General features: G+C 38.4%; 1 protein-coding gene across 1 annotated transcript in view; it reads left to right on the top strand.

Moving 5' to 3' along the window:
* LOC103252107 (delta and Notch-like epidermal growth factor-related receptor) overlaps positions 1–14,065 on the top strand; it is a gene marked incomplete at its 3' end in the record, with an annotated part of 77,663 nt that extends 63,598 nt beyond the window's left edge. The window contains exon 6 of the mRNA XM_021708944.1: positions 13,912–14,065. Within this exon, the coding sequence (XP_021564619.1) occupies positions 13,912–14,065 (154 nt within the window). The remainder of the gene's footprint in view (positions 1–13,911) is intronic.
* Between the last annotated feature and the right edge of the window lie 2,895 nt (positions 14,066–16,960).

The raw sequence follows: 16,960 nt of genomic DNA on the forward strand, positions 1-16,960 counted from the left end.
TGACTCCAGGTCTCACTCTACCACCCAGGCTGGAGTGCAGTGGCATGCTTATGGCCAACGCAGCCTCAACCTGCTGGGCTCAGGCAATCCCTTAGCCTCAGCCTTCTAAATAGCTGGAACTACATGCGCTCACTTTCATGCCTGGCTAATTTTTTTATTTATTATACACATGAGGTCTCACCATGTTGCCCAGGCTGATCTTGAACCCGTGGGCTCAGGCAATCCTCTCGCCTCCACTTCCCAAAGTACTGGGATTACAGGCGTGAGCCACTGCATCCGGCTTGTCTATCGAATTTTTTTGCCACTCTCGAGTGAGATATTTTGATAAGTTTCTTCTGGAGATTATTAGAATGATTTTTTTCCTAATTATTCTGGAGAAACACATTTGTTAGTTATAACCTTCCTTTTGTTCAATATTAAAATGATGAAAGCAACAAGTATTTAATGAGATAAGATTTAATTAAGATGAATGACAGGACCCTCTCACCTTTGCTAGTGTTATTTCAGTTTGTGTGGTATAGATTCAGTAAGGTTAGAGATGTATTGATTAGGTCGGGGACTATCCAGACATAAAAATTTTTTGCAATAAAATGGAAAGGTGGCTTTTTTATTTTTCAAATAATGAATAAATGTTTTCAGTCAAATTCCATGCTTTATGAGACTATATAAACCTCTTGGAATTTAGGTCATGATATCAATATTCCAGATTTAAGTGTATATTCTTATGTCTATAGGAGAACAGTGGGCTGAAACTGGCATTCATCCCCCTCACCTCCCCATACAGAAGACTAAAGTGATCCCTTGTTTTAGCTCTATGCAGTGTTCTACTTTTTTGTTTATTTACAGTCTGTCTCTTTGGATTGGATTTGAGACTATCCACAAAAATACATAAACTATAAAATAATCTATTAAGAGGAAAATAGGCGTGAAGACAGAAGCAAAGAATTACAGATTGAATAGGAAAGTAAAGCTGGTTTAGAGTGCACATGCTGTCTAAAAATGGGTGTAGAAACACACACAGTTTTCCTATGTGGCCCATGATGTTTTGAGTCTCACATAATGAAAAAACCCAAAGGGAATGAGGAGAGACAGGGAAGCAGGAATGAAGGAAGAATAGAAGAAAGAAGAACAACATGTCATAGTGTTCTGTGACAGCAGCCTCATCTTCAAAGCAGATATCATACAGGTGTTTTTTAGGTCTGTCTCTTTATCTTGGATCTTGAATTTTAGATGGTGACAAAAGTCTTGAGAACTCAATGGTTCAGCCCCAAAAGGACAAAAGCTACTACTCAGGATTGACCTATGATCTTCCCAGAGCAATTAGCATGGTCGAAATAGAAAACTGGGGGTTTAGGTGCTGCACCTTTTACCTAGACCAGGTGCATTTGCAGCTCCTGCCTGTTCTCCGTAGCTGTTTGAGCACTTGATTCTTTCCTGTCTCCAAGATTTGTGAAGTTTCAGGGCAATTTTAATGGGAAAAAAGAGACTGGGGGTTTGGTGATCTTGCTCCAGCCCAATTTCTAATTTCTGTTTACATCCTGGTCCTTGAATCTAGCCTGTGATTTGATTTGTTGATTTTCATTACGTGACTCAAACAGGAACTGGGAGAAAAGACAGTCAACTATCCTGTGTCATGGATACAGTCATTAATTCATGAGTTTCTGTACTGACCCTTTTGCTACTGGATAGGTTTTTGTTTTTAAGTAGTGGTCTCGCTTTGTTGCCCAGGTTGGAGTGCAGTGCCATGATCATGATGATGCTGGCTCACAGCAGCCTTGTCCTCTGAGCTCCCTCTACGTCAGCATCCTGAGTAGCTGGGACTATAAGCATGCACCACCATGCCCAGTTAATTTTTTTGATTTTTTTGTAGAGATGAGCTTTCACTATGTTGCCCAGGCTAGTCTCAATATCTTGGGCTCAAGCAATCCATCTGCCTTGGCCTCCCAAAGTGCTGGCATTACAGGTGTGAGCCACTGCTCCTGGCAGGTGTTTTTGAATATCAATCGTATCATTTTAGAACTTTTTTTTCTGAGGTGGAGTCACTCCATTGCTCAGACTAGAGTGCAGTGGCATGCTCATGGCCACCCCAGTGCCGACCTGCTGGGTTCAGGTGATCCTTCCACCTCAGCCTTCCTAGTAGCCGGAACTACAGGAGTGCACTACTACACCTGGCTAATATTTTTTGATCTATTGTAGAGATGAGGACTCGCCAAGTTGCCCAGGCTGGTCTCGAACCTGTGGGCTGAGGCAATCCACTCACCTTGGCTTCCCAAAATGCTGGGATTACAGGTGAGTTACCAAACCTGGCCGCCCATTTTAGAACTTTCAACAGTTAAATTAAAAAATACAGCAGAAATAATAGCATCTTTGAGCTATAGCATATTTCCTTTTATTTTCTTCGATTATGGAAGTGAGGCTCAATAGGAAACAAAACAGTGAATAATACAGATTACTTTTAAAAAGGGACCTGCATAATGAACATGTGTATACTTAATCCTGAATTGTACCCCACATCTTTAAAATAAAAAAAAATTTTAAAAAGTAGAAGAAGGAACAGGATCTCTTCAAGCAATGTGGCATTTTCTCTTTCTGTGCTATATTGTCCTCTGTGATCCATGTTCTTCTAATGTAAAAGGTCCGGCACTCAGACTACCTGGGTTCAAATTTTAACTTCAATTTATGAGCTGGCAGACCTTGGTTGATTTACCCACTCGTTCTGTGTCTCAGCTTTTTCATGCGTAACACTGGAATAACAACAGCTACTTCAGAGGTAGCTATAAGGATAACTGCATTTTACAAAGCCTTTAGACGGTGCCTGGCATTTAGTGAGTGCCCAGTAAATATTTGCAATGAAGATGATGATGATGGTGACAATGACACAGACTTTTTTCTCTAACTAGACTGTCAGTTCTTGGAGCATATGAACCATATTTATGTCTCTATATGCATTGCCAGCCTCTTCACACAGCTATTGTTCAATGAATATTGCACACCCTCTAGGATACGGAGGTGAATATATTATGGACTAAATTGTGCACCCTGTCCACCCTTCCTTCATGTGTGGAAGTCCTAACCCCCAGTACTTAGGAATGTGACTGTGTTAGGGTAGAGTCTTTAAAGAGGTAATTAAGGTGAAATGAGGTCATATGGGTGGGTTCTCATCCAGCATGACTGGTATTCTTATAAGAAGAAGAGATTAGGATAGACACAATGAGGGAAGACCAGGTGAAGATATAGGAAGGACATGGCCACCTGCAAGCCAAGGATAGAGGCCTCCAGGAGAAACCAACCCTGCTGACACCTTGTTCTCCGTCTGTGTATCCTCCAGAACTGTGAGAAATAAACTTCTGTTGTTTAAGCCACAGTAACAACATTGTAATATAATTTGTTACGGTAACCCTAGTAAACAAATATAGTGAAAATAGGAAAGAAACCCACAAATTGGTTGTCAGTTTTCTGGTGTGACATGAAATCTCTGGGATTAGGACAGTGACAGTGTGGATTTGTGCCCTAGATTGACATAAGAGTAAACAGAACCTTTGGCGGTCATCTTTCCAATTTTCACTCAGTGCGTAATTGATGCTCCCATAACCTTTCTCAGAATATTGTTTGAGCTATGTCCCTTATTCTGTGTGACTTAATTCCTTGCATTTCTGAATCTTAAATTGTAAGAATGTCTTCACAATGAGACCAAATCTGCTCCCCTCTGCCTCTGACTAGCTGTGTGACTTTGAGTGAGCTACTTAAATTCTCCGATCTGTTTCCTCATTGGTAAAATGGAAAAATATACCTATCTTGCAAGACAGTTGAGAGGATTAAGTTAAATAAACTTCACCTGATACTTGGCATGTGGCAGGGCATTCTTTAGTAGAGGTGGTTGACCCCTGCTCTATTTCCATCAGCTTTCCTTCTGTGGAGAAAGTTACCACTGGATTACCATTTTTGCTCCCATCTGAGTTAACATGAAGAAGGTATCTAGAAAGAGCTTTATTTCTTAACAAGCCCTTCTTACTAATCATTTATATATGAAAATTTCTATTTTTTTCTTGCTATTTTATTTTGATATAGCAAAGGAAGTAACCAGAGGCTAAATGGAGTTTTAAAATTAGAAGGTAGAATGGTGTATCATCTACTTGTTGGAACAGTCTTCTTTTTTTTCCTTCAGGGAAATTCAATAAAAGATGAATGTTTAGTGACATTCATTTTTTTTTTTTTTTAAGTCAAACTTTACTTTTGTTAATGGATTAAAATGTTGCAGCAAATAAATACATGGATGTGAGTGATTTGAAGATCAGGGCTGATTACATGGAAATGTAGACCTCATTATAACCACTCCAGGAATGCTGAGGACACATGAGTAACCAGGATATAGCTGGAAGCTGCTCCTGAATATCTCCATTCTACCAGCCCATATATCTAGTTTTAGGAAGAAAGACTTTTACAAAATTTCCTAAAATGTCCCCTGTGTAGCAAAATAAACTTCACTGTCCTTGGAAGGAAAAAGCAGGTCTTTCATTATTGTTCCTATTATTTAAAATTTAGCATTTAAGTTGAAGGAATGAATTATATGAATTCATGAATGTCAAGTCTTGAATTTAATATTGAGATGATCCTCATGTTTCTAAACTTGTTTTTTTTGGGAAGATATTACATGTATAACTAATGAACCCAAATAAAAGAGCAATAGTAAATATAAGACTAATGGAAAAATAAGATTATGAGTTATAAGCAAGATAAATTTGTTGTTTAAATTACTTGTATAATGAATAATAGAACAATGAGACCTAGCCAAGAGACAAGAATTTTTAAAATGTAATTTACATTTTCCTTTAAGCACTGTGTTCTGTGCCTGTATTCCTAAGGTGTTCTTGAGTGGTCTGTGTTCAGGAAAAGGCATTTATAGTCACATTTACATTATACACTGAATTCTCAGTCTCTTAAATTTTATCTCTAAATAATTTGTTTAGCCTCTTGAAATACTAAATACTAAATGGGTTTAGTAGAAGGCTAAATTCTACCTTTCTTTTTCTTTTTTTTCTTTTTTTTTTGAGTTGGAGTCTCACTCTGTCGCCCAGACTGGAGTGCAGTGGCCACTTCCGGCCACCGCAGCCTCGACCTGCTGGGCTTTGGCAATCCTTCCGCCTCAGCCTTCTAAGTAGCCGGAATTACAGGCATGTGCTACCATGCCCAGCTGATTTTTTTATTTATTGTAGAGATGAGGTCTCGCTGCTCAGGCAGGTCTCGAACACGCGGGAAATTCTACCTTTCTAAAAGAACATGCTAGACTGATCTTCTGACCCTATAGTTATAGCTCACTTAATTAATATAGCTCACTTAATCAAATGAAAATGTGTGCGATGCTCACTGTTTTTTATCTAGGTTTTAGTGTTTGTCAATGATGTAATTTCAGACCTAAACGACAGTCAGTCTGGTTCACATACCTAGGAGCTGGGTAATAGGTTCTTGGTAGAGGATGATCAGGACAAGGTTGCTGTTGCCTTGGTCTCCACAGATCCAAGGTCCATGCATCTGGGGTGATGGACAGTTCAGGTGAGAATCTGACGGAGCAGCATTGTTACATGAGTTAGTCAGGACTCACTGCCCTCTTTCCCTAATGTCTGCTTGGAGTAATATAAGCTCTCAGCAAAAGGGACTTCAGAAAGTCCTGACTCTTGGAATCAGCTTCACAGACAGTTGCTCTTGGGGCTCCTCCATTAACTAGGAACAAAAGGATTCCAGAGCTTTCTAATGTTAGGAAACCAACTCTACTACTTGATGTACCCAATGTGTGGAGAATTAGCTTAGAGAGATCTTCTGAATTTTGACCTGTGGGCTCTGTAAACAGAAATTCCTTTCTTCTAGCTGAGGGTGGAGCTGAGTGTGTCCTACTCATGACCCCTGCACACTGGGGAAACTGAGAGGCAGCCAAGCCATTTCTTGGCACAGGAATGGCTGAGCCTTTTCTTCAAGCAGACCAGGTTGTTTAGAGGGAAATAGGCTCCATTATGTGATTCATCTTGTTCACAAGGAGAAAACATGTCAGGCCCGTAGGGCAAGCAGAGCTTTTCCTGGCACTTGGATATGAAATACATCTCTGGAGTGGGATTTCATAGATGGGGACTTGATGTACACGCCATGTTCTCCACAACATTCCTACAGCAGATGCAATAGCAGATTCCACAGGGAGGAGCTAGACACAGGTTGTTGAAATGGGATTCTAGTATTTTAGAGTTTTATCTTTCCTTTTTTGGTACTTAGCCAGATTCTCTTTTCTTTTTTAATTTTAAAGATGTGGGGTACAGTTCAGGGTTAGGTATACAAATGTTCATTATGCAGGTACCCTTGTTGATGAGACATGCCCCCCTCCCCTGGCTGTTTCCCACTACTACCAATCTTGCCTTCGCCTCCCCTGGCAATCTCCCACTACTGCCAATCCCCTTCTTATAGAATTATGATAATTCTTCAAGGTCTGCTCATGCTTCGTTCTATGGTTCTGTGATAGATCACTCAGTATTATAGACTGTAAGTCCATCCAAGTTGCTGTGAAGTTCATAATTTTGTCCTTCTTAGCCAGATTCTTAAAATAAAAATAACTATTTTTTGTCATGAAAAATTTCAAATATATATAAAGATAGAGAGGGGTAATTGGCAAACCACCCTGTCTGCGTCACCAGGTTTCAACCATTATCTACTCATTAGCCAGACTTTTGACCCTGCAGATGTTTGGACATTTAACGGTGAATGAGCAGGATGTTGTTTGGAATTAGGCTGGCCTATGATGGATATCAAAATTGGCCCTGAGAATCCTATAGCAAGGAGTGGCTTGAATCACCTCCATTTAATTTTTGGAGGTTTAGGGGCCTATTTATCACCCTTTGACTTGGGATTATCCTCTTAATCCTTGTTTCAGTTATCCTCCTTAATATGAACATGTGGTCAAAGAATGACTATGATGCTGTTATAAGAAAACCCAAGATATCAGAGATAATTAAGGAAGTAGGAGAAGACCCTGTACTTGCATATAACTCTCCTGTAAGACTTCTTTTAAGAAGCAGATCATGAAGTCAGCTTATTTCAATGAATACCCAATGAACACCCAAACATCTATTGTATCTGAGTAACTGAAGTCCCAGATGTTAAGGACTTCAATTCTAGTGAAGAATTGCCCCAAATTTCTAAGTCTGTTCATGAGTGATTAGGCACTTTACGTACAAGAGATACTTTCAACCGTCAGGAAGGATATTTTTACTCTATCTTGATGCATTATTTGGATAAATTCAGTAGTATTTGCAAGACTATAGGAAATCAGAATCAGCGAACCAAGAGGATAATCAATAAGTAGAGCTAAGGAAAGTGACCTGACAGCAAATGAGAATGTAGGAAAAACCACAGAAATCTGGAGCAAGAACTGAAATGCCACAGTTGTCAGGGTTATTTTAGAGTAAGGGTGAAGGGTGTCTCCACACATATCTACCTGAGGTCATCATGAGGTCATCATGGTTGTAGAGGACAATATTCAGCTGTGAATGGAAAAGGCTTTAGAATTAGATAATACGAGTTTAAGCCCTGACCTTCTGCTTGCCAACTGGGACACATTAAATAATTTTTATGACCTCTTTTTTGAGTTCACCATTCATAAAATGGATTTGGCAACACACACCTGACAGATGTGATGAAGCTTCATGTGATAATTCCATGTAAGCAAGTTTTATAGACAATGAAGTTCATGTCCAGTCAGCTGGGAACTTTATGTTCATACTGATGTCACTGGAATATTCAAAAGAGATAAGTATATTTTGTGTATATTTTATTTAAGGGAGAAATCAAAATAGAATTATAAGTTCTGATTCACACAGAGAGAAATATAGCTGCTCAGAGGACTTTTTTCTCTGAAATGATTTGTTAACCAACAACTAGACTTTTCTGAGAGGTAAGAGTTATAGAGAATGACATGGAAATTGTAGGTTGGGGCCAGATTGTCAAGGGCCCCAATCTACCTTTGGCTTTGCATTTCATAAAGTATCAGAATAGAAAGATGCTAGAAAATAAGTCAAGGAACACGTAAATTAGAAAGCAATATTCAAGTTAGAAAGGAGAAATAGTCACATAGGCCACAGAGCCCTAATAGTGATTCAAGCTAAACTTTCAACTAGACTCTAAATTTACAGCAGCTATATCAAAATGGAAAAAAATGGGTAACCATGTGATTTGTATTATTCATGGGAATGAAACAGCAGTTCTCAAGACTAGCAAAAATAATGGCACTTAATTGAGTGAATCTTCTTGGGTAAGTCTTTGTAATTGGGGTATAAAATAATGCATGGTATATAATGTTCTCAGTGATATCCTCATCATTGTAGTAGGTTTGATAGGAATGTTTCTCATAGGACCTTTCAATATTTAGTTGAGAGTGTAAGGTGAAATAGAAACTCAATAGAGCAGTTCTGCTAGGGAAACAAGAGATTATGGTCCAGCATTCAGTTTTCTGATGGCTGGGCTTGATTTAGGTGTAAAGAAAAAACTTTGACTATGCAGAAGAATTGAGTTCTATATATGTATAATTCTTTAAAGACATTGGGTCTTCTAATTAGACTTTGTGATAAAAACCAGGTTGCATCCTACTGTCATTCTCTAGCTTTTCATATCAATTTACATTTCTTTGTAGAACTTACCACTGTGTGACAGGAAATTACATATTTGTTGTCCCTCTAGGATGTTATTTTAAATAGATTGTGTCCATCTCTTCCACTAGATCAGGCACTGTGTCTTTCTGACTTTCACCACATCTCTAGTACCCACAATATTGCTGGACACATGGCAGAGTTCAAAACATGTCTATCAAGTGAATAGGATTAATGAATAAATATTGGACAAGGTATGTGCCATTGAGGTTAAATTATCTGGTAAGATCCAGTTATTCTGTAAAACTGAATAAAGACCCCTGTCATACTTGGAAGGTCACCTAAGATGGTGGGACTGACATCATAAATGAAAATTGAGAAACTGAAAAAACCTGAACTTACCTGAATAAATGACCATCCAACTTTTGCTTTGAGATGGCTGTGGGATTACTTATGGTCAGGGTTAGATATTATCTGAACAAAATAAACTATAATAATTAAACAAGGTATTATAATGTAAAGCAATATTACTGTGTACAGGGCATTTTGGGGAATTTTTTGACACTTGAACTGTCTTTTCCAAAATGTGATACCAAGCCAGAGTTCTTACTGTGGTTTATAAGGCCTTAAATCAGGGTTTGTCAGCCTTGGCACCATTGCCATTTGGGACTAGATAATTTCTTGCTATTATCCAGTCCTGTTCCTCGTAGGGCATTTAACAGCATCCCTGAACTCTATACACTAGATGCCAGTAGCAAGTTCCCTGCTGTGATAACCAAAAATATCTCCAGACATTGCCATATGTATTCTGGAAAGTAGAATAGCCCTTAGTTGAAAACTGCTGCCCTGCATGATCTGATCCCACACCCAGTGACTTCTCTTTTCTCATATTCCACTACTCTCTCCGTCATTTGTTCTACTCTATCCACACTGGCTTCTGGATCTTTCCTGAACATGCGAGGCATCTCCACCTTGAAGTGTTTGCACTGGGTATTCCCTTTACCTGGAATACCTTTCCTCAGATACTTCCACAACCACTCCTATACCTCCAGCAAGTCTTTGCCCAGTTGTCACCTCAAGAAGGTTTTAAATTTTACCCTTCATAACCAGCCATTCCCTCCCACCTCCAACCTTGGCTTTCTCTGTTTTTCCCTATGGTGATTATAACCTAATTTACCACGCCATTTTCTTATTCACTTTGCTTATCTCCAGTCACCCACAGTAGAATATAATCTCCATGGGAGCGTCTAGTTCACTTTGTGACCCCTAGTTCCTAAAACAGTGTCTGGCACATAGTATGTGCTTGATAAATACTTGTGGAATGGGTGAACAAATGAATGCATGTATGACTGAAATATTTTGACCTAGAAGTTTTCTTTTGTAAATTATTTCTTTCTTTTTAAAATTAGAGAAGTGTCTCACTCTATCACTTGGGCCGGAGTGCAGTGGTGTGATCATAGCTTACTGCAACCTCAAATTTCTGGACTCAAACAATTCTCCCACCTCAGCCTGCTGAGCAACTGGGACTGCAGCTTCCCGCCACTGACTGAGAAAATTTCATTAATGTACAAATGGAATCTTTGACTTCAAGCTGTTGAGGAAAATTGAGATTCCGTATTGGGTTTTAAAATTAATCTCTGTGAGTCACTGTTCATTTTACCTGAAAAATACTTTTACATATACTTATGTAATACTTTTACAAGGAAGTATCTTTCTATAATTTAGTTAAGCTACTGATTTTACTTTGTCAGTTTATTTTGTCTCTTATTGATGGCTGCATTAATTGAACCTAGATTAGTGATATTTTAGGCTGTGAGTTAAGTGTCTCAAGTTTGGTATAACAGTTCACAACTTTCAGTGATCAGACAGTTTCCACAAAAAAATGTGGTAAGAAACATAGTTTCCTATAATAAACATTCACGATCTCTTACAAGACAATAATCTTGAAACCATCAAACAAACTTTTTAATATTATAGGAAAACTCTTTGTTTTTAGAAATAAACTTAGGGAGAAATTTAACTTTATGGATGATATGGAGAATATACAAAAATTAACTAAAATTTTATGGTCATGAATATGTAAACATTTGCTAATCCCCTTTTTCATCCATCAATCAAAATTTAAGAATAAATTCAATGTTTTGCCTTGCCAAAAGCAGTTGTTTCCATAATTTCTTAAAGTTTCTTTTAAGGTTCCTGCTTATAATAAAGCAAAACAAAATGTGTGGTTTCTGTTTTAGTTCCAAATTCAATTAAAGCTAACTCGAAGATATTTGATTTGAGGCTTTTAATAATTTATTTTCACAAGCAACATATTTTCCATGGAACTTACTGGATGAATTACTTGCTTAATATATCCCTCAAATAATCAAGCACATTTATCTGCAGTATGGAACGTCTGGATACAGACCAAGTAAATTCTAGAGGGCAGCTGCCAAAACCAATGCCATATAGTAATTTATCATGCTGTGGAGACTCACTTTGGAATTGTATGCACTGAGTGTTGGGTATGCACAACATTTAGATTTCAAAGGCAGTCACAAATCTTCCAACGCACAAAGCGCTCCAGACACAACTCCTGCAAATATGAAATGTGTACTTGGTTGAGCATTCGCGCAAGGACAAGATTTTCCTTAGAAGACACTTCTAGAAAAAGGAGTTTCCTGTTTTAAAAGTGATACCTTTCTATCAGTCCTTGTTGCAGTTTCTCTCAGGTTCCATGTACAAAGTCTATGCAAACACACTCAAAAGGAAAAACTCGCAACGTGATGAAAAACCAGATAGGTCATCAACCTATTGTTAGAATTAAGAGGGCATTATCATTTACCTCACAAAAAGCTTCTCAGAGATAATAGAAATAGAAGGTAGAAAATATAGCTTTCACTTAAGAATATAGGTTTTTCTTTTATTCCAATTGTTGTAGTTTCTAAGATATAGTTAAAGAATATATTCTTAAGCTAGAGGAGACTTAATTATGCAGCTTACAAGGACTTGTCATATTTTCTTAACAAAAACATATTCAGTTAACAGAAGAAACACACCTATATAAATTCTGGCAGTTTGGTTGAATTAAACACCGTATTTTATTGTCTGTTCTCTTGGTTTCTGAGGACGGGGTCTGCATACTTCTTGTTCAGTCACCTGTTGTGAGGGGCATCCTTTTATTGTGAAAACATGGGCCAGGCATGGTGGCTCAGGCCTGTAATCCCAGAAGTTTGGGAGGCTGAGGCTAGAAGACTGCCTGAGCCCAGGGGTTTGAGACCAGCCTGGGAAACTTGGTGAGAACTCGCCTCTACAATATACCAAAAAATTAGCCAAGTGTGGTAGCTCCTGCCCATAGTGCCAGCTACTTATGAAAGGCTGAGGCAGAAGGATTGCCTGAGCCCAGTGGGTCGATGCTGAAGCTGTGAGCATGCCACTGCACTCCAACCTGGGCAACAGAGTGAGACTCTGACTCAAAAACAAAACAAAACACACAAAAAAATGTTCTTCTGCAAGGGACAGTGTTTTTCTTTGAAAAGAAGTCTGTTGAGGAGAGAGTGAGATAGAAGGCATTAGAAGTATAACTACTAATAGAATCCATTTTGCATAATGACCTAAATGGATGTTATATTAAAACCATTTTACATAATGATCTAAATGGATGTTCCTTCCAGGAACATAAGTTTGAATTAATACTAGGAAATCTAGACACTCAATTATGTAATAATCGCTCACAGATGAAAACAATAGATAATTTCTACAGGAGCTAAAATGGCATTTGATACAATTTAATGATAATTTCAGCATTCTACTTCTGGAAAATTCTACAAACATCCCCTTGAGGTCAAAATTATCCTGAAAGAACTGTCAGTGTAACCTCAAAAACTGAGGAAGAGTTGGTGATATTATTATTTGCAATTGATATAGGATTATTATTTTAATACTTATTATTTGTTTTTGTGTTGTCTTGAATACGTGAGACTTAACTGAAAGCTCTGATCTGTAGTGAAAGCTCAGTATAATGACTGGTAACAAAATCCTAGCATTTTATACATATGTAATAATCACTAGCAAGTATGATGGGTATTACAAGAATGGATGAAGAAACGATACTATTATCAATAATTACAAAAAGTATAAATACACAAGAGTAAATTTATCAAGAAATGTACAAGAACTGTAAAACCTGATTAAGAGACAAAAACATACTAAAGAGAAAAATAGATGACCTTTTGCTCCTTCAGGAGGAAGACAGGTACCAGGTTGTGCTTATAGGGTACCGGGCAGAGATCATGTTGCCAATACTTGAAGAGGAGGGTCTTTCTTGAAGATTAGGGGCAAGAGACTGGACCAAGGAAAGGCAGGGAACAAGAAGGGATGGTGTGAATGGTAGAGATTTAACCCTGCCTGATGTGCAGGCTTGGGGAGAGATCTGGGAAAGGTGATTTTGTTTTGATTTTCTTAAGTTTTAAGGTTGCTAATGCCATTCTCCTTTGCCTCCCTCTTCTCTCCCTCATGAAATATCTTCTGTAATAGTCTATATTACTTTGCATAAGCCTTGGAGTCAGATTTGTGATTATTTTAGACATGTGTCTACCCTCAGGCCAGCATTAAGAAGGGAGGAGTAAAGTCTAGTTTTATCTGAATTTTACACCTATTTCAGAAATGAAGCTTTAACTCAGATTCAATTCTCCACATTATGGTCTTTTACTAAGATAATGTTAATATGATAGACCAAAAAAATGGTTACTTGAATCATATTCTTTATTTTCCCTTGTACTCAGGTAATCTGCTTGGCTGTACACTGAGGCCAGTTTATAGAGTGATTCTGTATATTTTTTTAATGCTCTGGATGGATGGTCTGAGTAGGATATTGATGGCAATTTTGTTGCAAACACTATCTATGATGAAAGATTTTCATTTGTTGGAATGACATCTAATTTAGTGGATGGATATAGCACAATATATCGTCTACTCTAGCAAGATTGCCACTTCCATGTCCGGTCAGCAAAACATCAATTTTAGCTTAAACCAAGCTGTTCTTTCCATTTCTGTTTTAGGAAGATTGAAAATGGTTGGGATAAATATGAATAAAGAAATGTAAAAATACATGTTTGAAATTAAGCTGTAAAGAAACACATACCATTTCTCTTATGACTATGACTTTAACCAGATTATGACATTAGTGATATGATTAGATTACTCACTATAAAAAGGAAGTGGTGCTTTTGAACTTTGAGTCTCACTGCCAAAGCATACCTTTTTTGAGAAGTTCCAGGTAACATACATTGTGTTTTTTGTATTTTAGACAACGTTTTCCTGTACCTGCGAGGACCAGTATGTGGGAACTTTTTGTGAAGAATATGATGCTTGTCAGAGGAAACCCTGCCAGAACAATGCGAGCTGTGTTGATGCAAATGAAAAGCAAGATGGGAGCAACTTCACTTGTGTTTGCCTTGCTGGTATGGTATATATACATAGGTCACTATAATTGTATATCTCTCTGTACAGTATGCAATTCTTAATTAAGGATGGTTAAACATCCTTTGACCAGCTGCTGGGCAAGGTAGCTTCAAGATCTCATTTGATTCTATTGGCCTATACTTTATATAATCAGGAAATGGAAAAAAGAAGGTCATATGGGGATAAACATCATGTCCCTTGGCTTGCTTTCTGACATTAGAATGCTTCCATTATAGCATTCCACCATTTTTATTCTGGGAAGATGATATTCTTGGTCAAATAGAGGCCTGGATGTTTCATAAAACAATTCCACAAGTAAGTCCCTAATGCATGGGCTGGCACTGTGTTGGGTGATTATGCTAAGTAACTTAAGAAAAATCTAGCATAAACTATGCAGGTTATTATGGAAAGCCACCTAATCCTCCTATTTATATTAATTTCCTTTTGTTCATGTATGTTCAATCAACTCAAGTTCCTGATTCCGTGTTCTCCACAATGGAGAAGTCCTCAACATTCCTTGATTAGTATGGGGTGTTCTTGGATATTACATGAAACTTTGCAATGCTTGAAGCACACTGAATGACTGACTCTCAGGAGAGTGCAGGGAACAATGTGCCTGCAGACTTCATGCTCTGACAATCATCTTAATCAACTTGCTGCTCTGCCAAGTCAATTATAAGTCTTCAGGAGCAGAAATGGCATTTTACCAGTGAACATTTTGATACTGCTGTTTTGATGCAGCTTAAAAGGAAACACCAAGTTACTCCTTTTTAAGTTTCAAATAATGTGTAAAACTGACATTATCTTTCCTCTTTCCATCTCATGTTCTTGCCAACTTCTGCCACTGGTTGGGGATTCAGGATGAGGTAGGAGTTAGGGATGGAGTGAAGGGGGAGAAACAAGAACCAACAATGTAGAAGTTTATAAACTAAAAAGTGGAAGTCCTTCATTCCTTTATTCTCATCCAAAATTTACCAAATCACAGAGATAGGTTCATAGTTTAATATATTTTTTCAGTCTATTGTGTGCACGTGTGTGCGTGTGTGTGTGTGTGTGTGTGTGTGTGTGTGTGTGCACGTGCACTCGTGCATGTATTTCTCTTGTAGGTCAGATGATTAAGCATTTTTCCATAGTTTTAAAAAGAGTTATTAGGGATACAAATTGTTCTATAGCTTGCTTTTTTAAAATGTGTATTTGCCTGTAGATCGCAGACATTCTTACATGTCAGTACACATGGCGCAATCTCATTCATTTTTTTTTTCTTAATTTTTTTATTATAAAGATGAGGGTTAGGTATATAAATGTTGATTATGCAGGCACCTTTGGTGATGAACCTCATTCATTTTTAACAGTTGCATAATGTCTCTGAAATTTGTATCTCCAAGTCAGACTCTTCTCTAAGCCTACTTGCCTGATGACTTCATGGCATCTCCATTATGTATCCTGGGCCACCTTAAGCTAGGTCATTCCCAAACTGAACTCATCACCCCCAAGCCCCACATAGCTCATCTTCCAATGTTCCATCCATCCTATAAGCCAGACATCTACAAGTCATCCTAGGTGCCTTCTCTCTGTCCATATTTTTTCTGCCTTAGTGTTTCCCATTTCAACACCTAAAGAACTCTCAAATTCGTCACCTCTTTGCAGTTCCACTGCCATCATCCTCAGCTGCCTTTGCCTTTTGTCTGTACTACTGAGGTAGCCTCCCACTGTTTCTCCATCTACCATTGACCCCATTGCACCCTGGAACCAGAATGATGCTCAAGTGATATTGGCTTTCATCATGTACATGCCCCAGACCATCCATTCTCCACATGGCTGCAGATGATTTTCCAATGAAAATCTGATGTAGTTGCTTTGCTGCCTTTTCTGTGTGTGTCAGGGTTTCACTTTGTCACCCAGGCTGGAGTGGAGTGGCATGATCATGGCTCACCACAGCCTCAACCTTCTGGGCTCAGGCGATCGTCCTCAGTCTCCTGGCTAGTTGGGACTACAGAAGCACCCCATCATACCCAGCTAATTTTGTGATTTTCTTTTTTTGTAGTGGTGAAGTCTTGCTATGTTGCTTAAGCTGGTCTTGAACTCCTGGGCTCTAGCAATCCTCCTGTGTTGGCCTCTCAAAGTACTAGGATTACAGACATGAGTCACTGCGCCCAACCTCTGCTTTTCTGCTTAAATCTCTTCTTCGCATTGCTCTTTAAAGATCAAAATCAGCCTCATTTTCCACTATGATGTGTCATTTGCCTACCTTTCCAGCCCCTTCTCACTCCCATGTCTCCCTTGTTCTGCTTCCAACCACCTTGGCCTTTCATCTCCCTGACAGCCGGAGCTCCCTTCTGCCACAGGGTCCATGCTGTCTTCCTTGTGCCCAACAGCCTTTCCTCTTGTTTCCTTTTTGCCTGGTTAATTTCTATTTCAGACCTCTGTTAAATGTTTCTTTTCCTCAGGAAGTCTTGACTAAATGCATCAAGATAAGTCTCTTTTATAGCCCTGTGTTCCTTCCTTCACCTGTTTCTAGCATACATCTATATGTGTGATTCTTTGATCACTGCCTGTCTTCCCTACCAGATTGTGAAACTGCATGAGAGCAGGACCTGGATCACTTTTCTTCATGATTATATCCCAGAGTGCCTGACAAATTGTGGATTCTCAGTCAATGTGTTGATGGAATGAGTTAATGAAAGCGTATAAATGTAGATTGATGTCTTAAGCCATTTCTCTGTTGATGGATCGTTAAGTTGTTTGCAATTTCTCTTCTGTAAGTAATGCTAATACAAATAAAGATCCTTCTACAAATAACCTCAATCAGAGCTGGTGGGTGGAGGCTTTTGCTATTTGAACTGAAATGATTTCAGTTTGATATCTTAGCCTAGTCTGTTCTCAAAGGAATTTCT

Source organism: Carlito syrichta, unplaced genomic scaffold (genome assembly GCF_000164805.1).
Source record: "Carlito syrichta isolate Samal-C Ts95f unplaced genomic scaffold, Tarsius_syrichta-2.0.1 Scaffold153614, whole genome shotgun sequence".
Lineage (NCBI taxonomy): Eukaryota > Metazoa > Chordata > Mammalia > Primates > Tarsiidae > Carlito > Carlito syrichta.